The sequence below is a fragment of the Sminthopsis crassicaudata genome, chromosome 6, assembly GCF_048593235.1.
Source record: "Sminthopsis crassicaudata isolate SCR6 chromosome 6, ASM4859323v1, whole genome shotgun sequence".
NCBI lineage: Eukaryota > Metazoa > Chordata > Mammalia > Dasyuromorphia > Dasyuridae > Sminthopsis > Sminthopsis crassicaudata.
The window spans coordinates 179059216-179076089 of NC_133622.1; the positions used below are offsets into that span (position 1 = coordinate 179059216).

Consider the following 16874-nt stretch of genomic DNA (forward strand, 5'->3'; position numbering starts at 1 on the left):
TTTAAAAGAGAAAATCTCGGGAATATAGTCTGTTCAGTAATGACTTGGCTAGTAGGATTATAAGAAATGCCAATGGAATGGGCAAAGTCAAATTCAATGCAAAAATACCTAAAGGCAAAATATTTGTAAGCCAATCCATAACCTGTCTTGAATGCATGTGAGATTCCTACAATGGAAAAATGGTTGATCACATGTCTAGCCACTTCTCCAGATTGGAATGAAGCCATAATGTCCATTGGTCTTAAAACATTAAATTTCAAACCATAAGGGTTTTATCCTATAGGGAGCATAGGAGAGTAAAAAGAAAAATAAGCTGTGTAGCCTTCTACCATGCTCCTAGCTTCCTCTTTAGTTATCACAATTTGCAAATAAAAGACTCTAGCAGCCTGATTGTAAAAGATAGGATTTGAAAGTCCACTCTGAAAATGAACATGTAGGATATAATATTTATCTGAGCGCTTTCTCAATTGCTCTCAAAGTTCTTTAAAGAGCTGATTAATATGTATTAAAAACTACAAATTTTATTTGAGCTATGGCAATTCTTTGTACCACATCTATTGAATAAACCAAATCAAAATTTATTTTTACATACCCACGTGCAAGGCTTAGAGCTGTAGCCAATACATTTTTATACTCTGGGATGGTTTCACAACACCCATCAATTTGTGCATTGGTGAGAGATATTTATTTTACCAGGTCTTGTCCCAGATAATTTTACTACTTTCTCAATGGCTTTTATTAAAATTTTTACCACAAGCACTGGGTAAAATTTAAATTTTTTATCTGATTGTTCTGGGAAGTTCACCCGCTTCATACTGTCTCCTTGATGAAGGATTTCTATGGGTGCTCTTTTTGTAACCAAATTTGATATTTCAATACCTTTTCAGTTATTTTTTCAGCCATATTAAATAAAACCAATTCAATCTCTCTTAGAGCCTCTAGAGCTTTTTAAAGATGGTATTGTGAATCTAAAATACTGTTTCCTCTTAAAAGTATACCACCTTAATTAACTCTTGGAGATACTTTTCTCACAGGAGTAAAGTCATCTGCCACCCGCCTTTGATTCAAAGTGGTGCTGTTCTTTATGCCAGGTGGCGAGGCCGTCCATTCCAATCCTCTATAAGGCTCAGCTGAATTAATGCTAGGCACTGAAAATATACATTTCTTCATATCCTTATCTAGAGAAATAAAATTCTTAATCCTAAAAGACCATTCCTCAAGCAATTAAGGAGATGGAAGCCCAAGCTGAAGAGCTATTGTCTCCACGTGTCCATTTACTTTTCTCGGATCAATAAATATTCTCCATTCCCCAAACTTAATAAATTTAGGGGAATTCCAAGGACTTAGAGAAGCTTGTAAATGTCCTTGGTTAAGTCTTTTCTCTCCTATGCCTAATGAAATTTGAATTTTTTAAAGAATGGGGGACCTTTCCACTGTAAAATAAGTTTTACTGTTTTAAATTTCCATTTCCAAGAGGTAACACTAATTTTAACTACTATAGATCCTTTTATACCTGACACATGGGTATTTGCTGTGATTTTTTTAACCAATTACCAGTCCAGCTGGCACATGGAATAGCTATATTACTTACATCTGTGTCTACCAACCTTTTTCAATGGTCTGCCACTCACACAGATAATGAGAAAAGGACACTCGGCTATGAAAGCTTCAGTCCCTGATATCCCTGAATTCTTTTGCCTAAAATCAAAGTTTGAGTTTCTAATACTGAATATACTTCAGGAGTGTGAATTAATACATCTGATGGTACTTCTCCTGGGTCATAGATCACACACTGTCTATCTATACTCGTGATTAAGACAGCAGTTTCCCAAACCATTCTAAACATAAACATTGTTTTATAAGTACTCATAGGGGGTTGGGCAACCAAGCCCATCTGTGGAAGTGAAAAATCCACGAGGTAAGAAAAGGGGAGTTCCAACTCTCCAAAGACGATCCTAGCAGTTTATAAGTATAAAGCTCCACTCTCTCTGAACTGTGTTTTTTAAAATTTTCTGAATATTATAGTAATTACTGTCCTCAAAATGCTCAAGTCTTTTTTGGCTCGGTGCATAAAGCCTGCTTCCTTAGCTGTTACTATTTGAATTTAAATCAGCCCTTCGGGAGCCCAATCAATTTTTCCTGAGTCAATCATTCTTAAGAATAGCTTGTTTTCTGTATGAACAGTACACATGGGTTTTTCTTACCCAAGCATCTGAATAAAATTCACCTCGCCAAAAGAATGTAACGGGAGTGCTTTAGGGATTTAAGTTCACAGCTTCCACATACTTTACTATCTTAGTATGTACAACCATGGGTGCAGAGTCTGCAAGTCCGATTCTATCTCCTGCCTTAGGTTGTACCTCAACACGTGCCGTAGTCCACGGGCTAATGTGAAAACCCTCAAATTCACCAAATACTGTAAATATTTCTCATCAAAGCCTGATCTTAATCTACTTAGTATGTGTTTGGGGTCCTCAAGGGACCCCGTGCGAGTTTCCCTGAGCCGCAGTCTTACTTTTCTTCCTGATCCTACAAAATTCTACCCCATGGCCCATCTTGCCACAAGCAAGGTCAAAGAATATTCCATCCTTTTGGCCGATTATGGCACTGGGCTTGGAAATGTCCCTTTCTGCCACATTTATTACATTTCTATCCTTCTGTCTTCTCAGAGTTTCTCAGCATTCTATCGTCCCCTTCAGCATCAGCTGCCTTCATTAACCCTTCCTGCAAAGTTGCGAGGCGGTGGCTTTTTCTGTGCTCAATGGGAAGAACAGCTGGTCTCCCAAAGCGCCGTCCCGGCTCTTCTCTGGCTCAGTCTGTAGCCAGGGCTCTGGCTTTCTTTTTTGTTCTAGTTTAACCCTTTCTCGGTCCGCTACCTCAGTTCTCTGCCTGAGCCGCGGCATTTCCTGGTCTAATTGCGGTAACAAGGCCTTAGTTTTATCTCCCACTGCGGCGGGAAGGCCGACTCCTCCATCTTTGGTTCCATTTGCTTAATCCCTTCACCGTTCCATTAGAGCAGTACTTAAAGGGTGGGGGAGGTGGCTTTCTACATTATCTCCATCACCTGGAGGTTATCCCGAAGAACCTTCTAATGAAGGATAAATACTTTTTGGCCCCTGGAGCACTTTTCTCACCCCCGAAGGAAGTCCTTAAGTACTCAACTCTTAGCACATCCCGGGATAAAGACCGCCGGCCCACTTCCATCTCAGTTGCGCTGGCCTGATCCCCGAGGCCCCTGACGGTGGCACTCAGCCGCTGGAGACACCAGAGAAAGCTGCTTAAAGATTGCATCCCCGGACTTGGAGGTGAGGAGTGTTTCAGGCCGGAGCGGCGGGGAGGCAGCTGGCGCAAACGTGTGGAGCCTAGAGATGGCTAGTGTGAGAGGACCTAAGTGCTACCACCGCGTTAGAGTTCCGTTAGAGCGCGGCCCACGGTGGCTGTGACCAGGGGAGGCTAGCAGCTCTGGGGCGAGGGCCGCTTTCCACCTTCGGGGTCGCCCGTGTCCGCGGCCACACCCGCAAATCCTTTCCGCAGGGAGACTAGGCCAGGCTGAGGGTACCCGAGGGGACTCTACCCCAAGCGCGGACTTTCCTCAGTGCAGAGGGCGGAGGAGGACACTGTTCCCACGGCCACAACGGCGGGTGCTGTGGTGAGGCATCAACCGTGTCCCGGTGACCACCGTGTCTCGAGATCACCCGTCGCCTCCACTCTGTCCTTGCCAACTCCCTTAAATCCAGTTTGGGCAGGAATCAAAAGATGTCACTGTACTTTTACCAAAAAACCAAAAGTGTGTGTGTGCGGGGGGGGGGGGGGTCAAATAGGAGAAGCAGAGGTGGGGAGGGCCTTCTCCAGGCTGGCCAGAGGAGTTCCTGTAGCAGCAGCCCGCCGGAGTCAGCAGGCGCCTTCTGGAGGTGGCCGAGGCCGTACTTGATCCGCTGTCACTAGCCCTGGGAGGAGCCTTGCTTCCTTCAGCGAGCTGATAAACATTTATTAAGTGCTTACTGTTTGCCAGGTTGTGCTTGTCAGCTTAAGGTCGTTCTCCTGCTGCCAGGCCCTGGGTGTGCAGGCTGTCTCAGGGAAGGAGATAAAATACATTTATGTGGTGTCTACTGTATGCCAGGACGTGGGCTATGAGCTGTTCAAGCGGAACTCGCTGAAGCCTCACAACCAGCCTCTCGGTGGTTATAAGCGGGTGCTGGGGAAAGTAAGGCAGGGAGGGGCTCACTAGCTTGTCCAGGATTGCCCACAGCCGAGACTAGCTGGAGTCAGAATTTGAACTCGGGTCTTCCTGCCTCTAGAAACAACGCTCTTTCCACTGTAGCGCCCCCAAGTGGCCGCAGCATTTGGCACCACTGCAGTCCTCTTGGTGGGATGGCTAGGGATTCCAGGGAGGATTCATGTTAAGTCTTTCTCTCGAGCTCAGCAGATCCTTCCTAGCACCTTCCCCTCCTAGCATTAGAGCTCGGATCACTTGGCGGCCGCCCAGAGGTCTTTGTGGCATAAGACGCGGCCGTAGTCATGGCAACGGACAACAATGCGTTTCTTATTTCGCTCCACGGCCGGGGTTTCCAGCGCGCGTGTGATGACGTCATTACGCTGGCACGGCGGCAGCGGAGGCGCAGGCGCACCGGCCGCCCGCCTCTTCCCATCCCCCCCCCAGACTCTTAAGTAGGAAGCGGCTTCGGAGCCGCAGGTTTGGGTCGTCGCTTCTGCTGTCCGAACCGAGACCCCGAGGCGGAGGTCCACGGCGGATGGCCGAACGAACGGGCGAAAGCAGACGCTGAAGGGACACGAAGGGCTGGTCCGGGCCGGGACCGAGTGGAGCAGCGGCGGCGGCTGGGCCACAACGAGGCGGCTCCTGCCCCTCCCCCCTCCCCTCGCGCAGGTGGGTGCGCGCCCCTATCTTGACCGGCCCTTGGAGCGCGTGCGCCCTTCCTGACTGGCCCAGTGCGCGTGCGCTCTCCTCTTTCCTGCTCCCCCCTCCCCCCGAGGCGCTTGCGTGCGGCCCCCACGTGTAGCCCTGCCCCTCGCAGTTCCCCTCTATCTTTCCTTCCTAGACTGCATCTCCAAACCTGAGGTACGGGCTGTCTCCGGTTATCCTCGCCCAGGTTACGGTTTTATAAGAGAACAGCCAAATCCCCTAGACTGACGGGACCCTGTTCCCCGCGGGCGGCCAGCGAGGGTCCGAATGAGAGGATGGGACGCCTTCGTGCAGCGTCTGAGTGCCGCCCCGCACTGGGAGGCAGGGAGCGCGGAGCTCCCGGCCCTCGGGCCCACTAGAGACGAAGGGGGCTGGGCAAAGCTTGCCGTAGAAGGCGGGGTTTTAGCTCGGACTTTTTTTTTGGGGGGGGGGAGCCGGCGGATGAGGCCGGAGATTGCCAGGAAAGGGGCGGAGCCGGTGACGGTGCCGGAGTGGGACGTGTATTGTGGGCGGGGTAGAGCCGGGGGCCGGTGCGCCACCAGTTATCCCAGAACCAGTCTGTGGGGCCATAGACTGATGGGGAGACTAGAACGGTTGAGTTTCCAGGTTAAAGAACAATTAATTACGCAAAATGACCAGAAAACTCAGTCTTTTTGTTCAAATCTACTTTCGTTTCTAGTGCACGTCCCGTTTCCTGTCTCGAACTCCCTCCCCCGAGCTCACTGCAGTGTGAGGGTGAGCCATGAGTCCGTGATTGCTCCCTGTGGGGCCCTCTCCGGACCTCCGCAGCAGCTCGGCGGCGGCCGGAGTGGTCTGGGGCACGCTCACGCGGCGTTCCCCTCGCTTAAATAAGAGTTGTCAGGCTTTCCGAGGCCGACTGGTGGTCCCGGTTATATGGGGAGGCGGCAGGTGGTTGTCTCCTTTCCTAAAGCGCCTCGCGTCTCTGCTCGCGGCCTTCCTTCCTTCAGTCAGCCCGGACAGGGCGCCCTGTGTGGGCAGCGCCCGGGACATTTAACTGTTACCTGCATCTAGCCGGTCCGACATCAGTATTTGGGCGCTCGTGGGGGCGAGGAAAAGCGGAAGGTGTGAGACCTCTCTAGGAGCAGGGGGGGAAGGGTACCAACTTTAATTCAATAAATTATTATTTATTAAATACCTACTACATGTAAAGTATATCGTGCTCAGTTACAGAAATATTAAGACACATGGGGAAAAGACACGACTCCCAAGATAGAGGAGGAATAGTTTGTGAACACAAGGCTGCCTCTCAGGAGCCCCGACTGGGCTGCCACTTCCTACGCTCTCTCCTTTAATCTTGGCAGGAATTTACCATTTTACCAGGCAGAGTTTAACTTTGCTGTTGGGAATCCTTTCTAGATTCCCTGATTCCAGGTTCCCTGCGCAGGGCCAGCTTCGGAGGAAGTCTTTAATCTGGGCTTGTGGAATTGGAGTATGCTGGAAACAGCGAAGAAAGAACTTGAAAGGCCAGCTGAGAAGTTGCTGTTTTATCCTGGAGCATTGGCCCCTAGATTTCAGTAGGAAGAGTCTCTTTAATTCCCTGCTCCAACAACTACAACAATAACAAAACTACTTTCCCACAAGTACTTCTGTGGGAGGGTTTTGGTGTCTGTGAATGAACAGAAGCTAAGCCTGGAGACAACCCTGCCTGCCTTGGAGAAGATCTGCAGAAATTAGGAAAGTTCAGTTGAAGGCTGATAGATCCTGGGTGCCTCAGCAGGCCACATCACAGGCCCTCAGGGGCTGTCAGGCCCCTGGGACAGAGGATAAAACCAGGGCCTTCTGGGTCTTTGGGAGGAAAGAAATAGTGACTCCTCTCAGCTCCTTGAGTTAGGTGCACAGGAAGCTGACTTCCAGTTTGGAAGTTATGGCAATTGCTTGTGATGAAGCCTGAGCTAGGGTGGCTGTGGGGAGAGTTGCAAGAGCCAAATGCTGGACATATTGGTCAATCAAAAAGTCTTGGCAAACCCTTGAATATGGAGACAGAATTGCTGAACGTGCTTCTGAGGTGGTGAGCATGGACGGCTGCAGGAGAGGGGCCAGTGCTTAGAAGGGGGGAAAAGGAGCCTCCCGAGTGTCCAGGGTCAAGTCAGGGTGTCAGTGGGTGAAGATCTGCTAAGAAGATGGAGTCATTGTAACAGATATAGAACATAAGTGATAATCCCCAACCACCTCAGGAGGAGCTTCCCTTTTCTGTTCTAGAGGGGCTGGTCCAACAGGGCAGCCTAGTCACAAATTAGTTTTTATAGCACGGGAACCAAGGTATTACTTTGGTTTCTTCAAAATAATAGTAGCAACCATTTATATAGGGCTTTTACAAACATTTCAGCTCACCACAATGGCACAAGGGACACCTCCCTTATCTCCACTTCACAGTCGAGCAAACTGAAGTAGACAGAGGGTCGGTAACTAATAAGTGTCTGATTCTAGATTTGAACTCAGATTTTCTTGACTCTAGAGCCAGTGCTTTGTCCACTGGGCTACAAGGTTGCTTCTAAAATGTTACTTGCGTACATTAACACGTGTTCTGTTCCTCGGGACTGCTCGGCCCTTGGTAGATAGTTTGTAAATTTAACTGATGCAACTAAAAGAGATTGAGAGCTGAACTTGGGATAAGGAAACCCGGGTTCAGTTCCAATCTCAGCTCCTTATGGGTTATGATAGCTGGGACCGATCACCCTGTCATCTACAGAGCTGGGATGATAACAGTAATAGTATCTGCTTCTGAAGGTTGTTAGGACCCTAATGAAAGCACAAGAACTAAGCTTAATATGCTCTCTCTGGGTGCTCCTCTGATTAGCATTGTGTGGCTAGGGTCTCTAAACAGTGAGATCTCTATTGGATCTGTTCTCGCTCCCTTCAGGAAATCCCTGTGCAACCCTAGTGTGTATGTGGAGTCTGTATCAATCCTAGGGTCTCAGGTAGGAGACACAGAAATGGCCTTGTGAAGGATCATGGGACACCACAGGACCCACCTGAAGCTATTTATAGAAACTTACCATTCTTGGAGAGTCTTGTTTCTTTAATGTGGCTAATGAGTGGTTTATCTTCTTAAATAGCTTGGTTGTGTCTTGGCTGCTCAGAAGTTTGTGGTTATTAAAACCCACAGCTTTGTGGTAGTTGTTTTTTTGTTTTTGTAGAGGAACTACTGTTGAACAGATTTTTCCCCAAAGTTCTTACTGTTGGGTATTTGAATCAAATTGCAGGACATTGGAGGTGTTAGTGTTAAAAGTCCCCCTTGAGATGGGGACTCCTGCTTTCTTGTATTTGTCTTAACTTAGCGTAAAGACCTGGGCCCCTCCCCTCTCTTCCCCTCCCTTCTTCTCCCCTCCCTTCCCCTCCTCTTCTCCCTCTCTCTTCTCCCCCCCTTCTCCCCCCTCTTCTTCTCTCTCCTCTTTAAACCCTCTTCCCCTCCCCCCATTTTGTAGTTTGTAGCAATACTCAGTCCTTACTTGTGCGCATATGCATTAGGCTACTATGCTTTATCTAAATTGTTGATTGTTATTGTGTAAAACTGAATCAATTAGTCTCAGTCTCCTCCTTCACTTGGCAGACATTAAACAACATTTGAGTGGTTTGTCTTTGGCCTAATAATTAGCTTGTGATCACAGCTGATATCTTCAGCATCAGTTTAGTCTATCCATTTGAGAACTCTCTTGGCTTTTTTCTTTCATCATTTTTTTTTTTTTTTTAAATTTTCACAGCATTATGGATCCAAGCTTATTAAAAGAACGGGAACTGTTCAAAAAACGAGCCCTCTCCAATCCATCAGTAGAAAAACGTCCAGCACTTTCTGAGTCATCGTCTTCATCAAAGAAGAAGAAAGCCAAACTCGAACAGGGAGGGTCATCGGGCTCAAAAAATTCAGGTTAGTAAAAATAAGTGACTGCTTTGGGCCTCCTAGGATGTGTGGGGACCTACCTTTCAGAATTAAAATGGAAGCCATTTTCAGGTATGCTTTTAGGCTGGGCTCATTGATGAAGTTATGCAGAAATTATTCTGAACTTTCAGAACAAGGAAGAGATGGTCTCCTGGGGCAATGCAATCACTCTAAATGCTGGGTTTGGGAGCATAGCTGGCTTTTGTTCAAAGAGGTCTCAGTCCAGGTTGTTAATGTACCCTCAAGGATTCACCCTTCTTCTTTTCCCATGGGGTTCCTTTTGACTGCATTGGGCTCAGATTTAACCTTGGAGGACTAATATTTGCTCTCAAGACCAGATGAGAGGAGAGCAGGCAAAAAGGAATGCCTCAGGCATTCTTCCTTTTGCTCATTGCTTTCCCCACCTTATATCCTGCTCACTGGTTCTCCTAGTTGGGGAGGCAGTTTTGATGCTCTTGAGATTGCCCTATGTAAGGGCCTGGAGAGGACCACAGTGTAGAGAATGCCAATGCTTCTGCTCCTAAGGACCCATGGGGTGGTCCCAGGGATGGTTAGATTCTTCTAGCTGTATCAAATAATGTGACAACCCAGGAACTTGGTGCCACTCTTCCCTTCTGGGCCTAGGCTAGTGCTTTCAAAGAAGATGTTACCATTACTCCTGCTCTAAGCTTAAGGAGTCTTCCTACTTCAACTCTGGGGCAATCTCAATCAGAGCCTTTTGCTAGCCCAGGAGCTCTTTAATTGGACTCTGGAAACAGAGTTTTATCATTTGGATGTCAGCACTTCAATATTGCTAGCTTCCTAAATAATCTTGCATATTTTATGGGTTTAAAAACATGATTCAGAGAAAAGATCCCTAGGTTTCTCTTAACTAACTGCCTTCTTGTCCAAGGGGTCCATATCCCCCAGAGGCTTTTCTAGACCCCAGCTCTGGCCCCCAGATGCATTGATTCCAGCGCTACTCTTCTCTAGCTGTTCTACTGCTTGGCTCTGGCTTCCTATTGCAGGAACTTCCACCGGGCCCACATAAAAGTCATGGTCAGGTTTGATCTAAACTCGAGCTTAACTACCAAATCTGAGTTAGTGTTGGCCTGGTCATAGTGATGACAGTGCCAAGCTCACATGATTGTGTACTTAATGACACTGGGCTGGTGCATTTCTTGGGGAGCACAGCCTTTGGTTTGCCATTTTTATAAAACATTTACTTCTATTGTGCCTTTTTTTTTTTTTTTAATTATAGCTTTTTATTTACATATGCATGGGTAATTTTTCAACATTGACCCTTGCAAAACCTTCTGTTCCAACTTTTCCCTTCCTTCCCTCCATCCCCTCCCCTAGATGGCAGGTAGACTAATACATGTTAAATATCTTAAAGTATTTGTTAAACACAATATATGTATACATATTTATCCATTTATTTTGCTACACAAGAAAAATCAGACTTAGAAATAAGGTAAAAATAACCTGAGAAGGAAACAAAAATGGGAGGAGTGGAAATGCTGTGTAATGGTTCACACTCATTTCCATAGTTCTTCTGCTGGGTATAGCTGGTTCAGTTCATTACTGCTCTATTGGAAGTGATTTGGTTCATCTCATTGTTGAAGAGGGCCACGTGCGTCAGAATTGGTCATTATATAGTATTGTGGTTGAAGTATATAATGATGTCCTGGTCCTACTCATTTCACTCAGCATCAGTTCATGTAAGTCTCTCCAGGCCTTTCTGAAATCATCCTGTTGGTCATTTCCTTTAATTTTTTTTATTAATTTTATAATTATAACATTTTTTTTGACAGTACATATGCATAGGTAATTTTTAAAAACATTATCCCTTGTACTCCTTTTTGTTGGCAAATTTTTCCCCTCCTTCCCTCCACCCCCTCCCCTAGATGGCAGACATTCCCATACATATTAAATATGTTATAGTATATCCTAGGTACAATATATATGTGCAGAACTGAATTTTGTTGTTGTTGCTGCAAAGGAAGAATTGGATTCGGAAGGTAAAAACCTGGGGAGAAAAACAAAAGATGCTAACAGTTTACTCATTTCCCAGTGTTCCTTTTCTGGGTGTAGCTTTTTCTGTCCATCATTGATCAATTGGAATTGGATTAGCTCTTCTCTATGTTGAAGATATCCAAGTCCATCAGAATACATCCTCATACAGTATCATTGTTGAAGTGTATAATGAGCTCCTAGTTCTGCTCATTTCACTCAGCATCAGTTGATGTAAGTTTCTCCAGGCCTCTCTGTATTCATCCTGCTGGTCATTTCTTACAGAACAATAATATCCCATAATATTCATATGTCCCAATTTATTCAGCCATTCTCCAGCTGATGGGCATCCTCTTAGTTTCCAGTTTCTGGCCATTACAAAAAGGCCTGCCACAAACATTCTTGCACAAACATATCCCATTCCCTTCTTTAGTATTTCTTTGGGATACAAGCCCAGTAGTAACACTGCTGGATCAAAGGGTATCCACAGTTTGATATCTGATGGTGCCTATTGCTTTACCTCATTTTCCCTTCCCAGTCTCCCGTCTTTTCCTTTCTAACCTGCAAGGAGATGAAGAATGACAAGCAGCTGAGGCAGCCAGCACCTGGCCAGGGTCTGGCAGGATGGGCAGTAGTCCTCCATTGGTGATGGAAGGGAGCAGGGGCCAAGCTTGTTAGTTACACTTAGACCCTGTATAGACCTTTCTGCTTGCTCTGTTGGATTCACTTGTGTGTGGTTTTCTGGTTTCTGGGTTGCTCCCTCCGCATCTGTTAATAGAAGTGCTTTCAAGTTTCTGCAGTTTTTGAAGTGGAGGGAATCGGAGAAGAGAGTGGTTTCCTTTTTAATGTTTTTTGGAAGAGTGGTTTTGGTGGATTGCCTATCTTCCTTAGCTGGACTTCTGGGAGCCATTTGTGGCCAAGTGGGGATACACTGCTTTCTTTCCTGTCATTTCTTTTCATTTTTCATAAAATAAGCCAAGCCCTTGGTGCTCTATTTCTCCAAGCTGTAAGGATACTGCCATGATCAGCTGTTTAGGGCCTGTAGGGCATAGGGATCAAGGAGAAAAGTGGAGTCCCTGATTCATTGCTGTCCTTTCTTAGTATGAGCTAACCCATAGACTTCCTTGTGACTCCCACCAAACATGCTGCTGTGAACTTAGAGGCATCTATGGGCCCTTCTTTTTTCCTTAGGCTCCTGGGGGTTCAGATCCTCATTTTCATGCTGCATTTGTATATGTTGCGGCATCTTTTTTACCCCAGTGACTTTTAGGATCCTTAGAAAGATAGTTGACTTGTGATTTTCTGAGCTAATAAACATAGCAGTAATTAATTTTTGAAAAAATAGATCACTGTTTTTTCCTTTAACTTGAAGGATCCTGGTTTGAGAGTGAGGGAGGAGAGGGTTTGTGGGGAAGGAAAAGGATCCTTCTGGGCCTGGGGAGTCAGTTGGATCAGTTACTATGTTAGTAAATTGAGAAAACAATTCTAAGTGGCTGTCTGGAAATTAAAATAGATTTCATCATCCTATTTAAAAGTTATATTTATCAACAGAAAGAAGGATAATAATATGAAACTGACCTGTATTCATGAACAATTTTTTTTACAAGTGCCTGTTAGTTTTTCCAGGGTTGTTGCCCTGCTAGACTCTACCCCTTCTGAATTGTCCTTTGCTACGTTCCTCTGTGGTTCGTTTTCTCATCTTTCCATGTTCATTTCTCAGTCATCTGTGGAAATATTAGAAACTTGGCATGTTTGTTTTACTATAATACCCTCAAGAGCTTAGTGAATTCCCATTTGCTCCAACATTTAATATGTAAAAGGTTAAGATGATGTTTGATTGTCAAGTAGAGAGCAGACATTGTAAAATCATTGAGAAAGAACCAGCATTCCTGTGTTCTAAAATATTCCCATTTTTTTGCGTGTGTGTTTATTAAATTGTCTTCTCTGCATTATTCTATATTGCCATAAAATAAATAAAAAATTAAAAATTTTTTTTTTGGTCATCTGTCTTCCCCAAAAGGAATGCCAAGAGAAAAGGCTATCTCCAGTCAGTTACTAGGCATTGATTAAGCACTTAATATGTCCTGGGCACAATTCTTCTTCTCAGAGAATTTATATAAGGAGGAGAGGGGAAGACGTACACATATACATAGCTCCAAAATACATAGGAGGTCATTTGGTGAAGTGGTGGATCTAGAGAGGCCTCATGTAGAATGGGGTTTTTGAGCTGAGTTTTGAAAGAAATTAGGGATTCTGAGAATGTTCTGGGTGTAGGACACAAGGCATGGAGGTGTATGAGGAGCAGGCAGGATGTAGTTGGCTTGATAAGTTGTGGGGAGTTTTATTTTATTTATTTTTTAAAAACAGATTAAATTTTTAAATACACATTTTTTTATGAATCATGTTGGGAGAGAAAAATCAAAACAAAAGTGAAAAACCACGACAAAAAGAAAAAAAAATTAATCATACTATGTGTCAATTTACATTCAGTCTCCATAGTTCTCTTTCTGAATGCAAATGCATTTTTCCATCCAAAGTTTCTTAGGATTGCTTTGGATGTTATGGAGAGTTTTGAATAATGAATCTGGAAAGAGAGAATGGAACTAGATTGTTAAAGATTTCAGATGCAGAGCAGGAAAGCTTGCATTTGTCCCTAGAGGAAAGGGTAGCCTCTTGAAATTCTGAACAAGCTAGTGGCCTGATCTTTGCTTTCAGGAGATCCTAAAGTTTGGCAGCTAATGTGAATTGGAAAGGGGAGACCCTGGAAATGGAGACATCAATTGGGAGGCTTTCAGAGTTATACTGGGAACCAGTAATAAGGGCCTGAACTAGAGTGCTTGTCCTGGGAGCAAGGAAGAGGTGGAGGAGGAACAGAATTCACAGATATGAGAGAATTTTTTTGATGGAGAATTGATGAACTCTTCTCAAAATACAGACTTTATAAGAGCACAATATCACATTGTTCTGGGAAACAGTGCCCCCCCAAAAAACAAACAAACCTCTGTTCCCTCATTATTTCAGCCAAGGCTGCCTGTTTCCTCATTGTTCTGGGCCTTCAGCTCCTGACTTTCTGCTGCCCTGGCTTCCTTCAAGGCCCAGCTTAAGTTCCTTCTTGTGCAAGACGCCTTTCCCAATCTCTTGCCTTTGTAATTATCTATAGTTCATCCTGAATTTTGTTTTTACATAGCTGTCTGCACTTAGTCTCCCATATTAGATTTGAAGTTCCTCAAGGACAAGAACTGTCTCTTGTTTTTCTTTGTATTCTAGGAGCTTAGCATAGTGCCTGGCATGTTAAGCTTCTTGATTTGCCAAATGATTCTTGATTTAGTCTATTTTGTTGTTTTAAAGCAAGAATTTTAAAATCTCATTTGTATACAGATCCCTTTGGCTGCAGGCTAGTGAAACTTCTGGAATCCTTCTCAGAATCAGATTTTTAAATGCATGAATTAAATTACATTGGACTGCCAAGGAAACAATTTATTATGAAACGTGTATGGTGTTTTAAAAGCAAGTTCATGGAGTCATCTAGGTGGCACAGCAGAGCACCAGCCCTAAAGTCTGGAGGACCTGAGTTCAAATTTGATCTGAGACACTTAAAGTGTGACCTTGGGCAAGTCACTTAACCCTAAATGTCTCGGTAAAACAACAACAAAAAAAAGCAAGTTCATGAACCCCAGAACTTCTAGCATGCTTATTTCATCATATGGATTATCTAAGAAAAAATTTATAATAACTGACATTTAAATTTTTTTAAAGTTTGCCAAACTTAAATCTCATTTGAGATTTTCAGCAACCTTGTGAGGTGGCTAATGTAGCTATTGATATCCCCACTTTACAGATGAGGAAAATGAAACTCCCAAGTGACTAGCAAGAATCAGGGATAGGATTTGAAGCCAGTTCTTCCTTCTTAGAGTCCAGGGCCTCTCCATAATGAAAGAACAACAACCGTCCCTTTCTCCCCTCAAAAAAAGAGGAAACTATCTAATCTGGCACATAATTCTAACCTTGTCATGTGGTTTCCTGTGTGATAGGTCTGAACATATGTCCTTATTAATGAACCCTAGTCTTGGCCTGGGGATTTCTGGGTTCTGTGGAGGACAACAGGCACCCCCAGCTAACAATCAGGAGAAGCAGCTGCTTTTATGCCTTAATCAGCCTCCTATGGTTCAAAGGCTGCTCTAGATGTCTTACGAAAAACATTGAACTTAAGAGTCCTGACCCTTGACTTAGCTGGGCAGCTGACTGGGCCAGTCCCTTGATCTACCCAGATTTCCATTTGCTTTTCTATAAGAGGAGTATAGTGTAATTCCTGCTATGTGTCAGACATTGTGCTAAGCACTGGGAATACAAAAAGAGGCCAAAGATGATCTCTGTCCTCCAGGAGTTTACCATCTGATGGCAGTGATTACATGCAAACAGACATATACAAAGCAAGCTCTCCACCGAATGAATAAGAAGTAATCACTAGAATTTATAGTATTATCCTTAAGTCTGAAAAGGCCAGGTGGGGGCTGTGGAAAAGCCTGCACTAGAAATCTGCAGTATGGGAGGATTCTGGGCCAAGAGCTGGAAGAATGCTGCCAAGGCCTTATTTTACAGGTGGAGAAATGAAATCAGTTGTCCAAAGTCCTTTTGGCAGAGTATGAAGACAGGTTCTTCCTCTTAAGTGCTGGGGCATTTTTCAATGTACTTAGCCATTCCCATGGTTGTTTACAAGAAATTGGGAGATGTGATGGGTTTTGTGATGTGTGGGCTTTGTAGAATGTGTCCTGCTGTTAGTGGGGCATTCAGAAGCCTGAAATGGTCATTTAGAGGGAAGAAGATGTTCCGTTCAAATAGCTAGTTATGTGTCTGGTGCTAGATTTGAACTCAGATCTTTCTGACTCCAAACTCTCTATTCACTGAGCCAACTAACTCACTTTATAATGCATTTGCTTCATGTGATTTTGAATTTTTAGAGCTTTGAAAAACAATAGAAGACATCTTGGCAGGCTTGCTTTTATACACTGTCATTTTATGGATTTGAAGGAGGTATTTGGAATTGGTGGAATTAAAAAGGTGGTTTGAATCTTTTTTTAAAAAAATTGCATCAAAAACCAACTGAAATCTAAGCCATTTCTTCTTGATTGTAGAAGGATGTTATCGCAGTTGAATTTTTTCAAATTGGAAATAGAATACATTCCAACTTGTGCCAGTTATTATTTTGGAAAACTTTTAGAAGCTTGTTGTTAGGTTACCCTCTTGATTAAACCATTTGCTGTTGTTTAGATGGTTTGAAAGTGTGTATACACACACACACACACACACACACACACACACACACACACACACACACACACACACACACACACACACACACACACCCTTTCAGAGAAGTAGAAGCAAAGAAGGCATCCTTTAATCTAGGGGAGATTTAGCATATTAGGATATAAAGATGTTTTGCTACATAATCATGCTGATTGAAAGGGACAGATTCACAGAAACCTGAGAAGATTTGAATGAACTAATGTAGAGTGAAGTGAGCAGAACTAGAGCGATATGTTCTGTGACTACAGACCAACATTAAATGTCTTGAAGATGTCAATCGGCATAGCTATCAACTATAGTCTCTGGAGACTGATACCAAAACTTGTTTTCTCCTTCCTCAGAGAGAAAAGGTACACTCAGGATGCAAAACAAGACGTAAGTTTTCAGACATGATCAGTGAATGATTCTATTTGGCCTTTCTATGTGGATTCCGAGGGTAGGCTTTTAGTTTTTGAAGAGAGAGGATTTTAGGGGAAAGGAGAGAGATGTAATGTTAACGATGCTGAAATGTTAACTAAAACATTAAGAAAATACACAGAAGGGAACAGAAACAAGTTTAGAGAGGAAGACAAACAGGACAACTTTGCAATCACTGTGTTAAATTTATTATATACTAAAAACAAAAACAAACAACAAAAGTCTATTTAAACTGTAATGATAGCAATTCAGGATTTCAGATTCAGTTCCCCCCCCCCCTCCCCGCCCCCAGTCTGTTCTTTAAAGTACATGCAGATTTTCTTGTTTGTCAGGTTCATA

General features: G+C 44.1%; 1 protein-coding gene across 4 annotated transcripts in view; it reads left to right on the plus strand.

Annotated features, from left to right (window-relative positions):
* Positions 1–3012: 3012 nt before the first annotated feature.
* Positions 3013–16874, plus strand: part of GTF2E2 (general transcription factor IIE subunit 2) — a 90790-nt gene continuing 76928 nt past the window's right edge. Inside the window, exons 1-2 of one of the 4 annotated variants that reach the window (XM_074272979.1) lie at positions 3013–3305; positions 8644–8807. In XM_074272979.1, the coding sequence (XP_074129080.1) occupies positions 8648–8807 (160 nt within the window). In that variant the 5' untranslated portion in view covers positions 3013–3305; positions 8644–8647. Of the gene's footprint in view, positions 3306–3404; positions 3650–4570; positions 4886–4987; positions 5078–8643; positions 8808–16874 lie in introns of those variants that run through there. The other 3 variants (XM_074272978.1, XM_074272976.1, XM_074272977.1) reach the window with 3 other exon arrangements.